The sequence below is a fragment of the Capra hircus genome, chromosome 2 (genome assembly GCF_001704415.2).
Source record: "Capra hircus breed San Clemente chromosome 2, ASM170441v1, whole genome shotgun sequence".
NCBI classification, from domain to species: Eukaryota; Metazoa; Chordata; class Mammalia; order Artiodactyla; family Bovidae; genus Capra; species Capra hircus.
Window position 1 is genome coordinate 109,275,272 of NC_030809.1, and position 22,795 is coordinate 109,298,066.

Sequence of the window (22,795 nt, forward strand, 5' to 3'; positions counted from 1 at the left end):
ATAAAACCAAGTGGGCAATATCTGCTTAGAGCCCATCCCTTCCTTAGAGATCCTGCTTCTGTTTAAATCCATATTCACAAGCAATAAGGATGAGAAAAGTGCAGATGAACACAAGTCATGATGCCAACATCTGCAGAACACTGACCAAACTTCAGATACTATTTCACATGCATTTCAGGTTTTCCCCTCATTTGATCTTCCAAAATGACTCCCTCAGATGTGGACTGTAATTGAACCCAAAGTCCCAAAGACCAGATTTAAACAGAAGCAGTCTGACTCAGCAGAACAAGATTTTTCTTTTGGGGAAGCAGCTGTTGTGCCACTGGTATTTGGTACCACTTCCCTCCTGCTAACTGGTTCTAGGAAGGGGCGACGCTGATTTGTCTTTTTCAATTGAGTTCTTAGGCATCAGCCCTCAAAAGAACTATTCTAATCATCTGAGTATGGTACATCATGAAATAGGAACAGTAAATTCAAATGATCAAATACACCTAAAATCCTACTTGATATTTACCATCTTGGTAAGCGCCCCATCTTAGAACTCATTTACATAAGTCTGACATAAGGAAGGGTGTAATAAATAGGTATTGTCTGAAGAAAGGCAGACTTGTGCTTGTTAAAAAGAAATTTTGATCTCACATACTGATACAATAAGGAGCCACATAACCCAAGCCTTCATTCATCACATCAATTTCACAGACATTACTGAAGATGAACTATCACCCAGTGCTATGCCAGACACTGGTGAGACAGCACGGAAAAAACTCAACTGGCATGAGCTTAGCCCCATGCAGGGAATTAAACCATGTTTAATAAAAGGGAATGAGTGGAGAGTACACGGTTCTCCTAATAGGAACTGGAGGAAATATACTCTACCTTCACAGAGGTTTCTGTCAATACTGTTGGGTTTGAATCCAGGTCTACAGGAGCAGATGAATCCTCCTTCAGGTAACTGGGTACAGTTGTGTTCACACAGACTTTCAGCACATGATCTGTCTTTTCCTCTATCTGAAATGCAAAATCCCACCATTACAAATGAAAGGTACAAAGCAGATGAAGCACAAGTGAACACTCAAGTGGCCTATCAGAAAAACACCTACAGATGGCCATCAGAGAACAGAAAGTCTTGAGATGACCCCTTTCCATAAGCTTTGCTGAGTACCAGAGACCTCTCTACAGGTGTATCTGCCAATGCCCTGAATTCCATTTGTACAAGTATATGTAATGTTAGATCCTTGAGGCAATTTTCTGATTATACTCAGCACTGCCAAGATCACCCTCCAAGCATCCATTTCTGGACAGAATCAAAAAGCCAGGGACTCTTTACAACTGTCACCACTTGCTCCACTATCTTACTCTTATACAATGATATCAATATATAAATAATATTTGTGTGCATGCATGCTAAGTCACTTCAGTACTGCCTGATTCCTTGTGACCCTATGGACCGTAGCCCATCAGGCTCCTCTGTCCATGGGATTCTCCAGGTAAGAATACTGAAGTAGGTTGCCATGCCCTCCTCAGGGGCTCTTCCTGACCCAGGGATCAAACTCACATCCCTTACATCTTCTGCATTGGCAGGCAGGTTCTTTACCACTAGGGCCACCTGGGAAGCCCAAATTATATATATATATATATATATATATCATGTGTGTATACATGTATATATGGCATATATATACACACACATATAAATAGAAGGCATTGATCCTGTTTAAAAGAAAAGGAGGAGGAGAAAGGGAAATGAAAAGGAAAGCAAGCAGATGAGCAGCACCCAAGAACTGGTATTTAAATGAGAATTCTGTATCTTCGTCAAAGTAGCCCAGTGCAGTAAGACTGAATTCCATCACAGATCCGCTTAATATCTGAAAAGAAATGTTGCTTCCATACCACATTAATGCCTGGGCTACCTAGTTCCCTTAAATAAACCCTGCTTTTAACTCAATGTCATTTGAATTAAAAGTACTATGGTGAAGAACCTGCCTTGCAGTGTAGGAGACACCAGTTTGATTTCTGGTCCGGGAAGATCCCACATGCCATGGAGCAACCAAGCCTCTGCTCCACAACCACTGAGCCCGTGCTCTAGAGCCTTTGAGCGGCAACTACTGAAGCCTCCGAGCCTAGAGCCCACACTCCAAAACAGTAGCCCCTGATCGCTGCAAAAATGAAGACCCAGCACAATCAAAAATATAAATAAACAATTCCTCAGCAAGGAAGTTACCTTAAAAAGAAAAGGTACTGTGGCTGATTTTAAGCCTTTTAATTTGCATGGGCAACTGCAAAAGAAACCAATGCCTGATCCAAGCCTAACTTGGAAATACCCCAAAGTTCTGGAACCATTCACATTATCAGTTAGTCTCCAAGCATCAGAACCCAAATCAACCTTTTGGTTCTGCAAATTCCCTCATGTTTATGCCTTTTAAATATTTAATTTCAGCCACATTATTATGTCAAAAACTCCAAGCCTATTGAGAAAGTGTGTGAGACAAATGGTAAATCAACTAAATATGGTTGGTTCTTCATCTTCCTTTGTAGCCCACACAGGAGAAAAATTTGCCAGGAAATCCTTGAGGGGCCTCAGAAAAAGGCTACTAACGCCCAGGAAGTTGGAAGCATGCGGAGCTAACTAATGTTACCACGTCCAGACTTGTAGGCTTTGAAGAACTCCCTCCTTTTCCTAAAGAGAAATTGAGGCCTGGCAATGTTAGTATGTACTCTAAGTGGCACAGCTAGTGGCAGAGGAAGTGGGAGCCAGTTCTTCCAGTCTGCAGTCCCAGGACTGTTCCAATTCTGCCCCTGACACTCTGTGTGACTTCACACAGAGTAATCCCCTGGGGCTAATTTGAGTAACAAACTCAAGAATATATGTGGGGCTTCCCTGGTGGCTCAGTGGCGCAGAACACATTTGCTAATGCAAGAAACACAGGTTCAATCCCTGGTCAGGGAGGATCCCACATACCGTGGAGAAACTAAGCCCACACTCCACAACCAACTACTGAGCCTGTGTGCTAGCCCGGAAGCTTCAACTAGTGAAGTCCACACACCCTACAGCTTGTGCTCCGCAATAAGAGAAACCCCTGCAACAAGAAGCCCACACACTGCAATGAATAGCAGCCCCCTCTCCCTACAACTAGAGGAAAGCCCCCGCACAGAAATGAAGACCTAGTGCAGCCAAAAATACATAAATAGATAAAAATTATACATATAAAAAAAGAATGTATGTGAAAGCATTTCACAAACACTATACAGGACTGCTGCTGCTGCTGCTGCTAAGTCACTTCAGTCGTGTCCGACTCTGCGACCCCAAAGATGGCAGCCCACCAGGCTCCCCCATCCCTGGGCAAATTATTAGCATGCCATTCCAACATTCACTTCCTGTTAAGCTAGAATCATCCCTTGTTTGTGTACATCATACTTTTCCTATACAAAAATCCTCTCTCAAAAATCTGTGCTCCTTCCAAGGTCCCCTGTGACATTTCGATTCTTTTAAAAATATATATTTTAAATTTGTTGGCAGTGCCAGGTCTTAGTTGCAGTGTATGGGATCTTTAGTTGTAGCATGTGGGTTCTAGTTCCCCAACCAGGGATTGAACCAGGCCCCCTGCATTGGGAGCACAGTCTTAACCACTGGACCACTAAGAATGTCCTGACATTTCCATTCTTACCAACTACTCTTCCCCTCTGTGCCAAAGATACTGCATTCGGCTTAAGACGAAAAAAAAAGTGCAAACTTAGAAACAAAATAAATAGCTTAAAGGTGCTGACAGCTACCTAGTGAACTGGGAAGAGGATGTGCCTTGCAGTTAGGAGACCAGAGTTCAAATCCTGACTCAATTTCTTAATGACAGGAAGACACAGCCAATTTATTTAACCCGTAGGGTGGTTTCCTCATTTGTTTAAAAGAGAGTGACAGAGAGACAAACAATACCTAACTCACAGGATTGTTACATGGATAAAATGAAATAGTCCATGCAGTATTCAGCACAATGTCTGGTATAGAAAAAGTGTTCAATAAAGAAACACAACATGTAAACTAAAGACCAATGTGGTTACCATTTACTTTATGTTATTGCAAGTTTTTCAGCAAGGTAACCTGAGTTACTACCATGAAGTACAAAAATAATTATTTACTTACTGCATCCCGTCTCATCGAAATTGTCACCACAGTCATTAACATGATCACACACCCGGTGCTGCGGAATGCAACGCCCATTGCTACACTTAAATTCATCCGGGGTACAAGGTCTGGGAGTCGGTTCCACACCTGTAATTTAAGAATAAGCTCAAGTCAAAACATTCTCTTCTGCGAAACAAGATGCTTCCTTCTGTGGCAGAGACAGCGTTCCTCACAAATAAGCTGGTGCTTCCCTACAATGCCTGGTCTCCCCTGCAGTTAGCTTGGGGCCAGATCCAGCCAATGGACTATGAGCATAATGGACACCTGTCACTTCCAGGCCTAGGAAGTAAGGAAACTGTCTCCTCCATTTCTCTCTTCTCCCACCTCAGCAACCTTGAAGACTATGTGTTCCGGATGGCTTAATACAGGATGAAGGGGGCTGCCTGACCTTCACCAAACTTCAGGCCTCTGCTGGTGTAAGCCGCTGAAATGTTGCAGTTCGTCTACTGTGATGCCTAGCAGTGATTCCTCTAACAATTCCTCCTTGGGAGGAATTTTAGCTTCCTATCCCTTTTTTCCACTCTGGGATTTGATCACATCCTACAAATGTCTGGCAGGATTAACAGAGGAAGTGGAAACAGAAGACGAAAAGATGTAATCCTGCCCCAATTTTTTAAAAAAGTTTTATTTCTAGGTTTCCATTTTTTTGTATTATGCTTCAAACAAACATATTAACAATGTTATAACCATTGGCTCATCTCTGTCCCAAAAAGGGGAAGGAGAGGGAGGGTACAAATGTGAACATGGTGATAGTATCAAAGCCTGCCTGACACAGGATGGCAACTGGCAGTAAGCATTCTAAGGCCACATCAATATCAGGAATAGAGACTAGAAAAGCATTTATCCAAATTTCCCCAGATAATATCCTTTTTGGAAAAAAAGTAATTGGACTTAGGATAAATAAACTTCCTGACTGACTTTTTCTAGGTAAAATAAATTGCCCAGAAAATTAATCAGCTCTTTCCTTCAATGGATAGATGAAAAACGATCTCAAAATGGAAAAGATTTCTCAATACCTAAAATATTAAATGCAGCCATTTATCTCTTAAAATAATCTATCATTTTTCTCTTCTGGGAAATGCATTTTCACTTTAAAGAAGGATATTAGCTAAGCCCTGTGAACACTAGTGCAGCCTTAACATGAGCTTCTCAGCGGGACATTGAGAAGTTCCCATCCCCAGAAGCTCTAGGCTGAAGAGTGACCGAACCTCATCTTTGAAAAGAGATAAACCATTAGTTTTTCAAGTGGGACTCAAACCACTATTTAGTATTTGTTCTCACTTCCTTAAGGAACTTTCCAACATCTGGTTCAAATGAAATAGGAAGAATGGGGGAAGGGCTGCATCTGAGCACTGTGTGTTTAGCGAGTCTTGCAAACATTAATGTCCATGGAGATCTGCAGTCATACGCACAGCTCAAGCCTCTATAGAACAGACTGAAATCCCCGAGGTGCATTTTGCGGACTGCAGACAACTGGGGGCCTTTCTTTTTCCCTTCCCCCTTTTGACTTTTGCTTACAGAGCTCCTCTTTCTCATCACTTCCATCTCCACAGTCATCCTCCTGGTTGCACACCTCATGACGATAAATGCAGCGATTGTTGTCACACCGGAAACGGTATGGTGAGTCACAGGCAACATTTACTAGAGCACAAGATGGAAAAGCAAGAGTCTACGTTAAGAGTAGAACATAAGGGTCAGTATCTAAAAACACTCCTGTTGCCAGCACCAGGCTTGGGCTTGCTTGGTTCACCCCTTATTGGTTTATTAGTTTAACCAATCGACAAACTCATCTTGAGTGTCTTGTTGACACCCTGGTGCTGCGCTGTGCACCAGGTTCAACTGGGAAAAAGAAAGACACAGTCCTTATCCTCATGGGACTTTTATTCTAGCAGAGAAACCAACTTCACAAGTTAACTATTCAACTACAATGGTGGTAAGAGCACCAAAGGAAACATGCTATGAAAGCATCTACTGGGAAGATCTGATATAGATCTAGGGGAGGAGGGGTCGGAAGAGGCTTCACATGGGAAGAGTCTGGGTCAGGAAGAAGATGGCAGGCTTCTGGACCTGAATAGAAGATCTCTGTGGCTGGAGCTAGAGTGAGGAGGACAACAGTGGCCAGGAGGTTGGAGACCAGCAGGACTATACATGAACTCTCATCCTAACAGCCAGGAGCTCACTGTGTGTCCCTCTGACTACAGTCCAGAGAATGAAGTCTTTTCATTAAAGTTCTGCACCATGATGGAATTTCCTTCCTCAATTTCCTCACCTATTACATTCAAAGTTGACATCTCAAAGCAAACACAGATTCATTCTTCTACCCAGAGTTAGATCCCTGGCTGATGCTCATGCCCCTGTGAAGAACTCACAGGTAAAACCCAGGGCCCTTGGTTAGAACAGGGACACGGTCCTCTATACATGTACCAGGAATTCAGAATTCAACACACAGGTGTCTTCCTCTTTCCCATGGACGACATGGGCTGTTTAATTTTCCTTCTGCCTTGGTACCACACACAGGAAGCAAGAGGAGAGATGAGGTTGAGGGGAAAAAAAGAACAGCTGCAAAAGTTGGCTCTTGGAAGTATTGTTAATAGAACTTCACAAGGATTATTTGTGGTGAGAGGAAAATGTAACATTATAAAACAGCGCTGATCACTTTTTCACGTAGCTGTGTCTCTGTCTCCCCAAAGTTTAATCTTACTAACTATGGGCACTTTATCTTATAGTGGGAAACAACTTTTCCAGGATTTTTTATTTGACAGTTACACATGTTTAAGCTCTTTTTCAAGACTCTTCAAGTGAAAAACAAAACCAACTACTGTTAGTTCCTTAGAAGAAAAGATGGGGCAAGGGAAATATTGGGATGCCACTGGGAAAATATAATGTAATTTATATTTTAATTATATAATATAATTAAATTCTCTTGATGGAAGGACTATTCTGATTTATTATTTTCTAGAGTCAAATCCTAAAAATGAATAGTGAGGGCTAGAATGAATAGTGAGGAATCTAGGAAATTGAATGGAAGAGGTGATGAGAATCTCAGAAGCGAATTACAGCTAAATGAGACTAAGAATTAAGAGTTTCAAGAGGAATGGAGGGCTTCTACTTACATGACATTCTTAACCTTGGCTTGCACCTGAATCACATGGTGGGTGAGGGAGGGATTGGGGAGGTGGGTGGGCAGCTTACTAATGCAGAGATTGCTGGCCTCCACTGCCAGGGATTCTGATTGGGTAGACATGGGATGGGCCCATGAATCTGTGTTTCTAACAGGTCCCCAGGCAACACTGACTCTCTTAGTAATAGAGATGACGCCTGAGATCTCCAATGACTCAAGGCATGGAGCAAAATGATCAAAACAAACTTATGTTCATTTACTTTGCTAAAATGCAGTAGTTCTCAACCAAGAGACCAAATCAAAACCTAAGGAGCTTTTTCAATATATTTTTGCCCAGACCCAAAATGTCCTTGGACATTTGATAGGTCTAATGGGACCAGAGCATGTGCTTCCAAAGCACCTTTCCCCAAGAGATTCGGATGGGTACCCACATTGAGATTGACTGGTTTAAAAAATAAATATGCATCATACAACAGAAAGGAATTAGATGGGCTTGAATTATGATGTAAAGTGAAGTGAGTTTAAACATTAAGTGGTTTTAATATTTCCTAAAGGTGTTCCGTGAAGCTGCAGGGGTTTGGCAGAAGTACTCTGAAAGTGGGGTGGAGCAGGAGAGAGACACACTCCACCCTAACTCAGACTTTGACCACAACAGACCCGCCTTTAGTTATGCATATTGGTTTTCCAACAATTTCTTTTGAGGCCACTGTTTTCAAAGGCCACAAAAATGTTTAAAACTATGGATGTCTGCCCAACTTTCTCATGTTCCAAGTAGAGAACTAAGCAGGAAGGCCAAGGAAAGTGCACTAATCAGATCATGTGTCCAATACACAAAAATTGTACAAATGTCCTCCCACTTATGCTCCACATAAGAAACATTGACAACACCACCCCTCAATCTCTCACTTACAGCACAGATGGAGTTCTTCATCGGAACCATCACCACAGTCATTATCACCATCACATTTCCAAGATGAATGGATACAAACATGATTTTTACATTCAAACATAGTAGCTGGGCAGTATGCACCATTGGGAAAGCGGGTGGCTGTGGGTGGGGAGGAGACATATTCAAATTATTAGAAAAAGATACTTTTTGGAAAGCTAGCTGGCTATTTCTCCTTTTATAGAAAGAATTCTCCTAATAGTAAGCGTTCCATTATAGCCTGCTCTTTCCTGATTTAACCACAAGTACTGCAGCCTTAAACCGTCTTGAAATTCTAATAGAATGTTTCTTAACGGTAATTGACTAAGCCCAGTATTTAATGACATGAGTCATTCTATGGACAGCATTGGGTTTTTTCTTTTTCAGGTAAGTGAAACTTTTCAGTGGTGCCAGCACTGGCTTTTCCTATCATACATTTAAGGTCTCTGGGAAACCAAGGTTTTAAGATGTGGCAAACCCATGATCAACAAAATCCATCATAGATAAGCATCAATAGTTAATATTTATTCAGTGGTTCAAAAAGACTAAAATACAAATGATCATATAGGCTTTATACTTTCAAACAGTTTTATATGCCTTTATTACAATTCAGAAAATGCTTAATGCTGAAACTTCAATATGGTTGAATACCCATTTATTCACTGCTTGAATATTCTTTTCCTGCCAAGTTTTTATCCAATTAATGATTTGTAGAGTAGTTGATGACATATAAATACTTTCATTAGCACAGACATAATATATTCTCTCTATATAAATAATATTTGAAATATTATTAGTGAAATGTACTTGAATAACTATTGTGAAATATACAGACATGTTGACTCAAGCCCCACGTAAATTGATAATTATCAATGAATGCTGTATAGAAAATATCTATGACCTTTCAATCTAAGAAGTCGTGGCTAATGGGTCTAAACAGCCATAACCATACCAACTGTCTAGAAACTTACGACAATTGGCTTCATCAGAGGCATCGTGACAGTCAGCCAACCCATTGCACTTCAAATGTTCAGAAATACAGTGCCCACTATCACATTGAAAATATCCAGGACGGCAGGTCATCATCTCTGAAAAGGAAAGAATGTTATTTCCAAGGTGCCTTGGAATTCTCAGACAAGTTTTAGCTCTGTGGAGGGTAGTAAGTATTCTATCACATTCCTATCCATACCCAGTGACTGGCTCACAACAAACCCACAACTTGTGGTTAGTGAGTGAATAAACTCTCTATTCAAGATATGGAGATGGAAGTACCAATCTCTCCTCTAGTTAAAATGAGATTTTTAAAACTCTCTTGGGATTTTCCCCTATTATTGATCTAGAATGTTCTAAGGTAATCATAAAGCATAGAAAGTACAGAGAAGAAGGTACTATAATGCTAAGGTTTATATATTACCTAAAATACACAAAAGTCATCTTACTCTATAAAACCTTACAAACACACATTGGAAGTCCCTGTTGTTTCATGGCTAAGGGATGTCCAACTCTTTGTGACCCTATGGACTGTAGCTCACCAGGCTCCTCTATCCATGGGATTTCCCAAGAAAGAATACCAAATTCCCTACTCCCCGTCAATGTGCTGATCCTAGTACGAGACTCTGTGGGAAGCCCCTCAAATTGCTGTAACAGTTACCGCAGTCCCGCTCATCTGAGTTGTCCCCACAGTCATTGGTTTGGTCACAGACCCATCGGGAAGGAATACAGCTCTGATCATCACATCGAAACTCGCTCTCTGTGCATTTCCGGGGGGCTGAAAAGGAAAGCCACATGGCCATTAGAGGGCACCAGGAATCACACACAGTGGACTGGCCTAAGTGTCCTCTGTGCCCAACCCCCTCCTGTGCCCCAAGTCCCAGACCATCCAACCTACAAAAATAGACTTTTCACTTCAATTGTAAGTCTGTTTTTAGTCAGTTATAATTGCAGGTGAAACCAGCACCCTGATTCTCTCCACAGCCCATACTTTCTCATTTCCAAAGGGAGACAAAAGTTAGAGTATATTTCATATTAGTTAATCTGAAATTGATACATATCATAAGGCAATGATGTAAGTCACCTCAAGTTCTTTTTGAAAAAAAAAAAAAGATGTTGTTGAGTGTAAATAAATTAACAGACAAAGATATACTTGGGTAAATATTCTTTTCCTAGAGCGTGATTACAATCTGCTAAGAAGAAGATAAAAAGTAGAAATGTACCAGTCAGAAAGCAAGAAATCAGACAGCCATCATCCTACCCTTTGAGAATGAATGGCATTGACAACTGAGTTACAAAGAGCAGACATCACCACTCCACTGGCACATGGGAAAGAAGGACCTCGAACACTCACCACAGTTTTCCTCGTCGGAGCGGTCTCCACAGTCATTTTGCCCGTCACATCTCCAGCGAAGAGGGATGCAGCGGTGATTTGTACACCGAAATTCCCCAGAAGGTTTGCATGTCATCGACTCTGCAAATCACAGTCATTGCAAATACTTCAGAAGCCCATGGTCAAGGAATGCCAAAGTAGTACTGGCTCTCTTGAGATGGTCTGACGCTTATGCTACCATAGCCTCGAAACTCCCAGAAAGAGGAATGCCAGCCACATTCACTGCCAATACTCCTCTTTAGGCTAAACTGAACCTATCCTACTATTTGAAACTAAATCCATTCTCTTTTGTAGAAACAGTTCAAAAAATGATTTGGTCCCTGGCTTGTAATTTGCAACAAAGGCCTGAAATGGAAAATTAAGTGATGCTGCCAGCAAACAAAACATGTCCATTACATTGTCTCTAGGTGATTAAATTCAGTGTTATTAAAATAACTCATTATCTTTCCTACCTCTCTTCCAACTAAACACAACACACACTGTTTTTCAGCTAGAGAATATGCCTAATCTTGGAAAATTCCATTAATTCATTTGGCCTTTTGTTCATAGATTCTTTCTATATTGCCAAACACAAAAGATGTGGAAGGTCAGAGAGACATTGGAAATATCAAAACCTCCAAATAAGAAATATTCTGATTTTGAAATATCCTTTTTAAAGATACATATCAAATCTTTTCTCTGCCTCCTCCCTCCCATCCATTTCAATCAATCTGTAAGACAAGACAAACTTGTCAAATGTAAATAAGACTTTCCCATTTGTGAGAAATTACACAAATTCCTAATAGCTTCACATTTTGGGAAAGATTTCATTTAAGATGATATAAATGAACCTCCCAGTACCCCTGTAAAATGCTGGGATCCCTATAAAATTGCTATGAAATGCAACATGTTATTAGAGGCAAACAAAGGAAGTATGACACGGGAAATCCAGCCTCCCCTCCTGGTAAGTTGCTCCCCGCTCCCCCCTCCACTGCCACCCCTCCTACCACAGTCCTGCTCATCACTGTTGTCCCTGCAGTCGTTGACACCATTGCACACGGCCCACTTCGGGATGCAGCGGTAGTTTGTTTTACAGCTGAATTCTGTATAGTTATCACAGCGATAGGAGGGGCCCACTGAAAAGACAGGAGGGAGCAAAGTAAGAACTGAAGTCGTGGTCCAGCCAGGAAACCAAAGACACCTTTCCACAGTGACCATGTTATCAACCAAGCAGACTCTGTCTTTTTGGCAACTGTGTCTCTTTTGTGCTTAGTTGCTCAGTCATGTGGCTGACTCTCTGCAGCCCCATGGACTGTAGTCCACCAGGCTTCTCTGTCCATGGAATTTTCCAGGCAAGAATACTGGAGTGGGTTGCCAGTTCCTACTCCAGGGGATCTCCCCAGCCCAGGGATTGAACCCGCCTCTCTTGCACTGGCAGGTGGGTTCTTCACCACTGAGTCACCTGGGAAGCCTGTGTCTCCTTTAGGTGTGATTTGTTCCCTCAGAGTAGAAAGACAGAGACCTTAGGTTTTCTCAACACATCATTACCACTCATTTATGTTGTGGTCAGACTGTTGGGGGCGGAGGGAATGGGGTGGGATGAGGGAAAAGGTATGCTGGTACATTTTTTTACTGGGTTTGAAGTTAAAAAAAATCACTTCACATGAGGTTCAGGTCCCTCATTCACCTTCGCTGTCTCTCACTAGCTTTCTCTGAGGCTCAAAACAGAAGGTGCAAGATAAAAATGTAAGTTCTTTTATCATATTCTGTAGTTAGACATCCCGTGGGCAGAGACCAGGAATCCTCCATTTGAGACCCAGGGATGTGGTTCAAGCTGCAGGCTGAGCGTGCGGCTCTTCTCTGCATTCTTGGGGAGAGCAAAGAGGGTGCATGCCACAGGGCTACAGCAGGGGCCATGTACTCTCTCCAGCCACACAGAGCTGCTCTCAGGCCAGACCTGCACACAGAACTCACAGCATTCCTGCAAGGGCTCGTCTGAGTAGTCTCCGCAGTCGTTGTCTACGTCACACTTCCACGTCTGAGGGATGCAGTGGCCGTTGGCACACTTGAAGTAGCCGGGCCGGCAGGTCCTGTTGGCGCAGTGGGAGCTGTCTTCGTCCGAGTTATCGTCACAGTCGTCCTCCATGTCACACTGCCAGGATTCCGGAATGCACCGTTTGTTGGCGCACTGCCATTCGTAGGGCTCACACTGGTGATGCTCTGCAAGCGGTGGCATTTGGTTATCAGTTTGGAAGCCTTCAGGAATTTCTAATTTACACTAAAGCCCGTAACTTACACTAATGGATCCTGTAGAACTCCACTATACTTTCCTTTTAGAGGACCTGTGGCCTAATGCACTCATTATTAACCAGGAACGCTACACGGGCAGATAGTCCTTTGACTATTACCGTCTCTTACATTCTTAAAGATCTTTTTCTTGCATGTAACATTAAAGGATGAGGATTGACAGCCTACTAAATTCACTTTCTCTGGTACCTGTTGCTCTAATGGACAACGGTTTTCAAACTTTGTGTTTGTTGCTACTGTTGATGTGCTACTTTTGGTTTGGAGGGTTGTTTTGGGGGTTTTATTTATTTATATTTTTAAAATTTTATTTATTTTTTTAAAATTTTACTTTACAATACTGTATTGGTTTTGCCATACATTGACATGAATCTGCCATGGGTGTACATGAATTCCCAATCCTGAACCCCCGTCCCACCTCTCTCCCCATATCATCTCTCTGGGTTATCCCAGTGTTTTTTGGGTTTTAGTGGAGGTTTTTTGTTTTTTTTTTGTTTGCTTGTTTGTTTTTTGAGAGGGTGCTTTTTAAAACTGGAGACATAAATAAATATCACAACTGAGAGTCCCTGTTTGAAATGCGGGAATCCCTGATTTCACCCTCAATATTAGCTCTTAAAGAAGACTCTATATACAGTACACAGCAAAAAACCACCAATATAGACAACTTACAGATGTGGGATGGACTCTGAGTTGTCTTTTTCCTCCCCCAGGATTTTGGACCAGATTTTGATTTGACATTCAGAAAACCCCCACAGAACCATGATTGTACATGATCAACTCCAGAAGTGGGCAAAGAACGTAGAGAGGGATTCCACTCACCACAAAGCACAGGGTCTTCATCCGACCCATCAGGGCAGTCCCGACGCAGATTGCATAGGGAGTGTGAGCTGGTGCAGTTGCCATCGGTGCACTGGAACATTCCTAATGCGCAGAAGCGCTGCGGGCAAGTGACAGGTTCATCAGAACCATCCAAGCAGTCTCTCCGCCCATCACATTTCCACCAGATAGGAATACACCTGCACAAAGGAAACAGCACTTCTCTTAGCAAAGCAACAGGCAGTTAGAGGAGCAGGCAATGACCGTCCAGAGAGAAGAAGGCAAAGCTGAATTTCAAGCAATGATATGTGAGCGTTTTATCATGGCCCAAGAAGAGGATCGATTCAACCCTGGTTACTGTGGCATAATCTTCAGAGAAAACATAACTAGGTTAGATAGAACAGGTGTGTTAAGACCCACCACATGCTGAAAAAGTGCTTTGAGCATCATGACCAAATTCCTGCCACAGCCAACAGTGAAGTGTGCGTTCTGGGTACCAGAAGGCTGGTTAGAGCTATCAGTCAGAGGGAGAGATGACATTAGGCTACGGGCTGGGAAGCTGGAGGCACTACCATTTGTTGAGAGTCTACATCGTGATGGGGTATGCTAGATTCTTAATCTAGGATTCTTTACTCAATCATCAAAATAATCTGGCACTGAAACTTAGATGCTATGGTTTGCATAACACCTCCTCTTAATCTCACTCTCTGACTCTGAACCCCTACTCATCCAGGGCTGTACCCACTGTGAGGGAAATAATCTGTGACCATGTTTTATAACAAATACAAATGATCAAAAATAGATTTGTGTGGCCCTTGATCCTCTAGCATAGTTAACTGAGGAGCTAGGCCAGCATGTGTTTGAAAAAGATGGGGAAATTCTATCATTGCTAAGGGCTGTTTCTCAGTGTACACCTATGTACATTCTTGACCCTGAGACTTTGGGCAATTCATTAGAAATAAAACACACACAGTTTGCTTCCTTGTTACAGATATGAAAATTTGCATGCCTGGGTGTAACTATTTGGTTCCCAAAATGCCTCCTTTCATGGAAGAAATTATCTGAAGCTGGAGACTTCAGACTGAAGTTGGACAGTTGGAGACAGTCTTGGTGTATCCTAAATGAGCCATGTTAATTAGTCAAAATCTTGTTCATTAGAAAACTCTCATCCCCAGGGGCCTTGAAGTTCACTGTGTATCCAAAGGCTGCAGAGGCAGTGGAGAGAGGCAGGAGCGAGCCTTACATTTCGCTGTTGGCACACAGGAATTGGGTGCTAGAGCACATGGGCAGGCACTGGGTGTTGTGACCACGCTGGACGGTATAGAAGTTATCTGGACACTCGCAAGTGAATCCAACACCTCCTTCGTTAATGAGGCAGAGATGAGAACAGCCGCCATTGTTCGTACCACAGGGATTAGCCACTAGTGAAAGAAGGGAGAAAACATATATTCATTCATTTAAAGCATGGAAGAGCTGATTACCTGCCACACAAAACTCGTCATTACCCTAGATACATGCTTTTTCAAAAAGTTCATAAAGAAGACATATGGTAGAGCTGTGTTAACAACCCTGTTGCTGATACCATAAACTGATTTATGTGCAGAAGTGAGGCTTCCTCACTGCTAGAAAAGATCTCTCAAAGTTCCCTGGTGGTCCAGAGGTTAGGACTCCACACTCCCAGTGCAGAGGGCACAGGTTTGATTCTTGTTTAAGGAACTAGATCCCACATTCCATTAAAAAAGAACGTTCTTGGACAGCAAGTGGGAGGTTTAGCTTACCTCCATGCACCCAGAACGTAAGTTAAAGTTTTACTTTCCAACAGATGCTATATTCTCTCCTCCTAAGAATACAGGCAACAGAAGGCAACAGGCAACTCGGCCCAGAATCAAGTTGACAGATAAACTGAGCAACATCTATATTAATTTTCTGGGCTGCCATTCAGAGATAAAGATGAATTGGAACTTCTGCTAAATAATATGAAGAATATTACCTTCCAGTAAAAAATAGTTTGCCAGTTCTCATATATCCTAACTTCCAAGTTTATCATATGTTTATGCTATGTTTCCTAACTTCCAAGTTTAAGACAACATGACCTAGCAGGCCCACAAAATGTACTCTATCCCCAAAGAATATTCCAGAACTTGGCTAGATATCAAATGCAAATAGCCATTTAATAAATTATATTTTATGGTTACTGTAACTTTCCCTGAAGCATTTCTTTTGATCATTTGAGTAGATCGATCTTAGTAAAGAAATGATTTTTATAAATACATCCATGTGATTATAATACATCTCTTAGGTATTACAATTTATTATGGTTATACAGGAAAGTCCTTATTTTTCAAAGGTGCTTTCTTAAGTAGGACTGAAATGTCAAGGCAACATACAATAACTGTTGATTCTTATTTAAAAAAAAAAAAAACCAAGATCTTTAAGAATATAGCAGGTTCTATGAAAAAAGAATCATCAGCAGCCTTTTCCAGAAACAGGGGAATAAACTCTATACCTTTAATTTCCATCCCCTCAACTCTCAACATTTGTTTCATAGAAAACATTAACAAGTAACATCATTTCCAGTATAAATTATATTAATGATTTAAAAAATGAAAAAAAAAAAAAATAAGAGCAGCATGCACAAGACCCTAAAGTAACTGTGCAAAAACTTCTGAATCAACTACTCACCAATTGGCTGCCTGTAAGGATGATAGACATGGATGTCATACGGCCTGTGTGTTACGTTCAACAGCACCACTCTATTTGACCCATTGTATTTGTTTCCCTTTTCAACTGTCTTTGTATTCCAATCTGTCCAATAAATGGTGTCTTCAAAAATAGTAATAGCAAAGGGGTGAGACAGTGTGCCAGTTTCGTATACCGTGTGCCGATGGCGGCCGTCCAAATCAGAGTACCTAGGATCAAAGGAAGAAAGAGTGACTCAGTGAAGATCATGCCTCTCCTCTAATGCCTTTAAGGATGGAGAAGCTAACAAATCAATGAATATCATGGAATCTGGCTAGGAAATTATATCAGAATATTGTTACTTTGGGGCTTCCCTGGTGGCTCAGATGGTAAAGAATCCACCTGCAATGTGGGAGACCTGAGTTTGATCCCTGAGTTGGGAAGATCCCCTGGAGAAGGGAATGGCTACCCACTCCAGTATTCTGGCCTGGAGAATTTCATGGACTGTTTAGTCCATGGGGTCACAAAGAGTCGGACATGACTGAGTGACTTTCACTTCACTGTTACTTTAATATTTAAAAATCTGGGCACAGACCCTAAAACTCCCACAAGAGGTGGAATGATCTAGCAACTACAAAGTTGATAACATTAGCCATGGGATGTCAGGAAATTTTCCAAAATATCTTAATTTATGAAAACTTAAAGAAGGCATAGGAAAACCAGAGGTCAATCTTCTGGATCTCTGTTGCTAAAACTGCAGACAAATGACCAGAACATAGTCATTATCTGTTTCTTTTTTAAAAATTCATAAACCAGAAAGCAGTCTTGATCTCTTCTCTTTCACTTCTTGCATGATCTCTACATAGAGAACTCAGACACTTTTATGAGTATTTTTTCTCAAGTGAAATTTTTTTCAAGATAAATTTAACAGAATGCCACAATTTTTAAAGATCTTGTTTTTTGCATGCAATAAGCTGTGTATCTGGGTACGAATTCATAAATACCCAGAAGACATCACCATCGTCTAACTACGCCATAATTAGCAATGTCTCCGAAATAAACACATATTGCTTGGCCAAAAATTTGCATGACCTTTTTTACAAGGAGTATTCTTCATTGAACAGTATAATGTTTCCAAGTCTATTTATCATATATTTGGAAGGGAAGGGCAGAGTAAAGGGATAAGGAAATTAAGATGAGTTGAGCACTAGGCTGACTACCATAGTGGAGAGATTGCTAGCTGCTTTTTTAGGAGTGTAAGAAGTAAAAGCACCAAGACAAAACTGTGATCCGGATGGCTTCAAAGTTCACACTCTTTCTCTTGTACCATGTCTCAGAGCTCGGCGAGCTGCCTATAGGCACTTTAGTTAGAAGCGACCTCAGAGTGACTTTTAACAAACAGGCCAATTAGAAGCTGCCTAGGAATAATGCCCTGGCAACACAAACCCTGGTGCTTGAAATGAAGAGTTACACAGTTTGCTTTATTCTTTTCTATGTACGTACTCAATGTAACCCAGGTGGGCATCTGCCCAGTAGAGTAGATCATTGGTGTAGTCAATGGTGAGGCCATTGGGCCACACGATCTTGGTAGAGATGATCAGAGACTTATGGGTTCCGTCCATGCCTACTCTCCCAACGTATGCTCGGTCACCCCAGTCTGCCCAGTAGACGTGCCTGTTGGAGCAAACACAACATGTCAGTCCCTGAAGCCAGAGGAACTCAGTGGCAAAGACACAAGCTTTCTCCAATTAGAGAAACAGAATTTACATCCTACAGAGCATTTCATACAGGAAAGAGAACTAACAGGAAGGAATCTAAAAGGGGATAATGTGTAGGAAAGTCTCAGGAATGAACATGATAAACTAGAGATTTCAGTATATTTGACATGGAAAGTCCAAAAAAGGTGAGTTGTTGTTTTCTTAACCATGATTTACTTGCATGCAGCCAAAATATGTACCTTTATAAGTGAAGTGATGTATCATGGCAAAGAAAATAGCATATGAATATTATTTGAACAAGTCGTGCTTCTAGCCATTATACTAAGCCATTTACCAGGTAGAAAAAGGAGAAGACAAATTCCAGCAAGATACTGGCCTTGAGATCACTACGTGAACAGCCTTTTTGGTAACAGAGGTGGAAGAAGGGCGTAAAAGAAGAGCCTGAGATTACAGGAAGACAATACCCATATTGAGGGTGAAGTACAAGTCCTCTAGGATTCTCAAAGCAGAAGGTGTTGTTGGCATCAACACAGTGCTCAGCCAACTTGCGGCGGTATCGACCACTGAGGTCAGAGACAGAAAGGCAATGCAGGTAGGAATCCACCCAATAGAGCTTTCTGCAAACGGAGAGGCAAGAGTTAGAGCCATTTTACTTGTAAAACAATGTACATTTAGCCACACAATGTCCTATCCAAGCACTTTTCCCCCATGCAAAAAATGACAAGAGGAAAACAGTTGACCTTCCTGCAATGAAGCAAAAAAAGACGCAATACTGTGTGCTTTGCAACCCTATGGACTATAGCCCACCAGTCTCCTCTGTCTTGGGATTTTGCTGGTAAGTATACTGGATTGAGTTTTCCTTGAGTTTTCAAGGGGATGTCACCTTACAGTAGAGAATTGTGGGGCCACAGAAGGATTTTGGCTTTACTTGCTTCATATAGCAAAAGGCATCTTTCCAGGTAATGATCCAGGCTTCACAGGAGCAAGGAAGCAGAAATGAGAGCAATCAATAAGTATCGTGAATTACAGTTTATATGTGGAGTCAAGGAAACTTGTCTCAAGTGCAGCCTTGAGACTGCAAAAGGGAACTCTGAATGCTGGCATCCTTAAGATAAAGAAAAACTTGACACCTCCCTGGCCTTGTCCCACTAGGCTGGCAAAATGACTTTCTTAACCTGTGCCAAATTTCATTTAATCAAATCACCAGTCTTAAAGTATCCATAAGCTTCCAAAGTTCAATACTCCTAGAATGTCTGATAGTCAATTTCCACTGAAATGATTTCTCTACCAAAAGCTTCAACGTCTCCTTGCCAGAGGTAAACACGATCCAATCATACTAGGTGTCGGAGTAACTGTCAGGACAGTAGTACCATCTTAGGCTTGCGGATGAGGAAAGGAGTATGCAAAAATGTACAAGCCTTGCTCACTTGGGTGAGTACTGATGACTGAGATGGCTACAATTTTGGATTCTATCACTGTAGAGGGTAATAACAGCAACAATAATAGTAACTATCTATTCAATGCCAGGTTTCCCGGGGGACTCAGTGGTAAAGAATCTTCCTGCCAATGCAGGAGACACAGGAGACTTGGGTTTGATCCCTGGGTCTGGAAGATCCACTGGAGGAGGAAATGAAAACTCAATCCAGTATACTTACCAGCAAAATCCCAAGACATAGGAGACTGGTGGGCTATAGGGTTGCAAAGAGCAGGATACAACTTAGAGACTGAACACGCTCATATTCAGTGCCAGGCCCTGGGCTAAGATCACAACAACTGCCAGAGTAAGTTCTACTGTTACTCTTGTTTTCTTGATAAGGCTGCTGAGACCCAGAGGTTAGTAAGAGCTAGAGCAGGAATTAATTCAAGACTGGCTATACCATAGGGCACTCTACTCTGTGGAGCTCACTGCCAACTCACTAATTCCTCTTTATTCAACAATCAAAACACTGACATGTGAACAGAATATGGAGAAGACACTCCATCCCCATACAGGGAAAAATTAAGAGGACTGACAGCCAGTCCAATTTTCCACTGTGAAATTTTGCATTGTGCTTGAAAAACTAGTATATCAAGTTTAAGGGCTTTGGGAACCAAACATCTTTGAGCTTATTGTGGACATCTTTATTGATACTGGGAAGATTAGTTCAAATTTCCAAGTAATTGTATCTTAGGACTGCCCCCTCTAAGCCTAAATGTGACTAGGTTCTATTCTGCCTTGTGTTTTAAGGAATGTTTAATCTGGTTGGAATCTTTCTTGAACATCTGAGGAAATGCTTCAGTCATAAGATATTTTATCCTACAATCACCCTAGACTTTTTCGCTCCGTCTTCCTGACTACCACACATGTATCTAATTCTTTCCCCTGGTCAAGCACATGCCTAGAACAAGAGGAAAGCAGCTAAAGTCCAGGGGAAAATACCATCCTACCAGTTTTGGGGAGAGAGGGCTGAATGACAATATCAAGGTTAAAATATTATCTATCTTTCCCTGCATTGAAGCAAAGGACAAGATAAGAAGAGGTACCACAGTTAGTTCTGTTCCTGCAAATCATTAGTTGCTATGCTTTTTGACACCCCACAGAGTCATTATATATAAAATATTTGTATTCACATCAATATTTTATTGATTATTCTACAGGCAGTTTTGGAGCAGGCAGGCTATTATTCAACTAGAACTAGGAAGTCAATTCTCCATCCCCCATCTTTATTCTTAAGACGATAAAAGAGAAAAGATGTGGAAGCATCCTCTGTGTGTCTGGGGTGACCAAAGCAATAATATTTGCAGCCTAAGTGCATGCAGCTTCCTGTCAACCACAAAGCTAAGTGTCTGATTCAATAGAGATGTGAGAAGAGTGATTGAACTGGTAGAGTTGAATTAAAATACCACTGTCTACCATAAAGATGCTCAGAGTTTCAAGTTAGCCATTCTTTAATTTATAACCAGCCCAAGTTGGGAATGACTAGCATTGTTAAGTAGCCTGTGAATTCCAGGAAAGCAGGGGCTGTGTCTGTCTTGTTTACCTCCAAACCCCAGTCCCTAGAATAGCATCGCACTTAGGCAACAGCTTTAAATGACTGAACCAACCAAAGCATGAATCATCCCTTCACATACCTCCAGTAATAACAGAGCTCTTTCTTCCTTTGTGATGTGCCCTCCCATAAAATTCATTATCATAAATTCTTAAAAATCACTAGATTTTAGATTCTGTGGTATCCCATTTGATTATTAGGTACACACCAGAAAACAGCAACAACAAAAACAAAACATGCAGAAGCATTAAAATGTTTCTACCTGGTAACCCAAGTGGGAAAGATCAATTCCCTATTAAGATGAAAGCCTGGCTAGAACACTTTTGAAAAAATAAAAACTTGTTAACTTTTAAATAGCTTTTTTCTTACCTGGTAACCCAGTCGACAGCCAGACTTTCCGCACCTGGTAGATTGTGCTTTAGGACTGTCTCCCTGTTTGTCTTATTCACAAACATTCTCTCAATGACTTTATTCTCTATATCAAGCCAGTACAATCTCTTTTCTACTCGGTCAAAATCCAATGCCACAACGTTACCCAATCCTTGCAAGATGAGGGAGTATAAATTGTCATAGATAGTTAGATTTCTCAAATAGTAACGGTTGCTAAAAATGAGATCAGGCTCGATGTTGCTGTTCTGCCGGCAGGTCTTTCCGTCTGGCTCACGGATGTAGCCTGGGGCACATTTGCAGATGTAAGTGCCAGGTAAGTTCTCACACTTTTGGCTACAGATGAAGGGTGTCTCCTTGCATTCATCAATATCAACACAAGTCCTCTTGTCAGACAACAGCTTGTAACCAGGGTTACAAGAACAATAGAAACTGGTTAAGGTATCTGTGCAGTTTTGGTTACAACCACTGAGCGTAGGGTCATTGCACTCATTAATGCCTGTAAGGTAAAAGACAGTTATCAGAGAACCTAAGTTGTCAGTAATGGACCCACCATAATGGTCAAAAAAGTCAGCCTTCCCGCTGGACAGATGCAGTTCTTTTTTTTTGGTTGGGTTTGGACAGAGCCAAGTTCTTAAGCAACAGTTAGAACTGGACATGGAACAACAGACTGGTTCCAAACAGGAAAAGGAGTACGTCAAGGCTGTATATTGTCACTCTGCTTATTTAACTTATATGCAGAGTACATCATGAGAAACGCTGGACTGGAAGAAACACAAGCTGGAATCAAGACTGCCGGAAGAAATATCAATAACCTCACATATGCAGATAACACCACCCTTATGGCAGAAAGTGAAGAGGAACTAAAAAGCCTCTTGATGAAAGTGAAAGTGGAGAGTGATAAAAGTTGGCTTAAAGCTCAACATTCAGAAAACGAAGATCATGGCATCTGGTCCCATCACTTCATGGGAAATAGATGGGGAAACAGTGTCAGACTATTTTTGGGGGTCCAAAATCACTGTAGATGGTGACTGCACCCATGAAATTAAAAGATGCTTACTCCTTGGAAGAAAAGTTATGACCAACCTAGATAGCATATTCAAAAGCAGAGACATTACTTTGCCAACAAAGGTACGTCTAGTCAAGGCTCTGGTTGGTTTTTCCTGTGGTCATGTATGGATGTGAGAGTTGGACTGTGAAGAAGGCTGAGCTGTGGTGTTGGAGAAGACTCTTGAGAGTCCCTTGGACTGCAAGGAGATCCAACCAGTCCATTCTGA

The 22,795-nt window shown here is 41.5% G+C and overlaps 1 protein-coding gene across 2 annotated transcripts in view; it reads right to left on the minus strand.

Moving 5' to 3' along the window:
- The window catches only part of LRP2 (LDL receptor related protein 2), a 181,412-nt gene that overhangs the window by 21,989 nt on the left and 136,628 nt on the right, over window positions 1-22,795 (minus strand). For both annotated transcript variants that reach the window (XM_018064165.1, XM_018064156.1), the window contains exons 50-64: window positions 21,501-22,017; window positions 18,567-18,719; window positions 17,888-18,058; window positions 16,388-16,614; window positions 14,949-15,126; window positions 13,709-13,905; window positions 12,560-12,805; window positions 11,593-11,721; window positions 10,568-10,687; window positions 9,875-9,991; window positions 9,195-9,311; window positions 8,209-8,346; window positions 5,696-5,818; window positions 4,136-4,264; window positions 877-1,008 (exon numbers count right to left, since the gene is read on the minus strand). In XM_018064165.1, coding sequence (XP_017919654.1) covers window positions 877-1,008; window positions 4,136-4,264; window positions 5,696-5,818; window positions 8,209-8,346; window positions 9,195-9,311; window positions 9,875-9,991; window positions 10,568-10,687; window positions 11,593-11,721; window positions 12,560-12,805; window positions 13,709-13,905; window positions 14,949-15,126; window positions 16,388-16,614; window positions 17,888-18,058; window positions 18,567-18,719; window positions 21,501-22,017 — 2,694 coding nt within the window. The remainder of the gene's footprint in view (window positions 1-876; window positions 1,009-4,135; window positions 4,265-5,695; window positions 5,819-8,208; window positions 8,347-9,194; window positions 9,312-9,874; window positions 9,992-10,567; window positions 10,688-11,592; window positions 11,722-12,559; window positions 12,806-13,708; window positions 13,906-14,948; window positions 15,127-16,387; window positions 16,615-17,887; window positions 18,059-18,566; window positions 18,720-21,500; window positions 22,018-22,795) is intronic.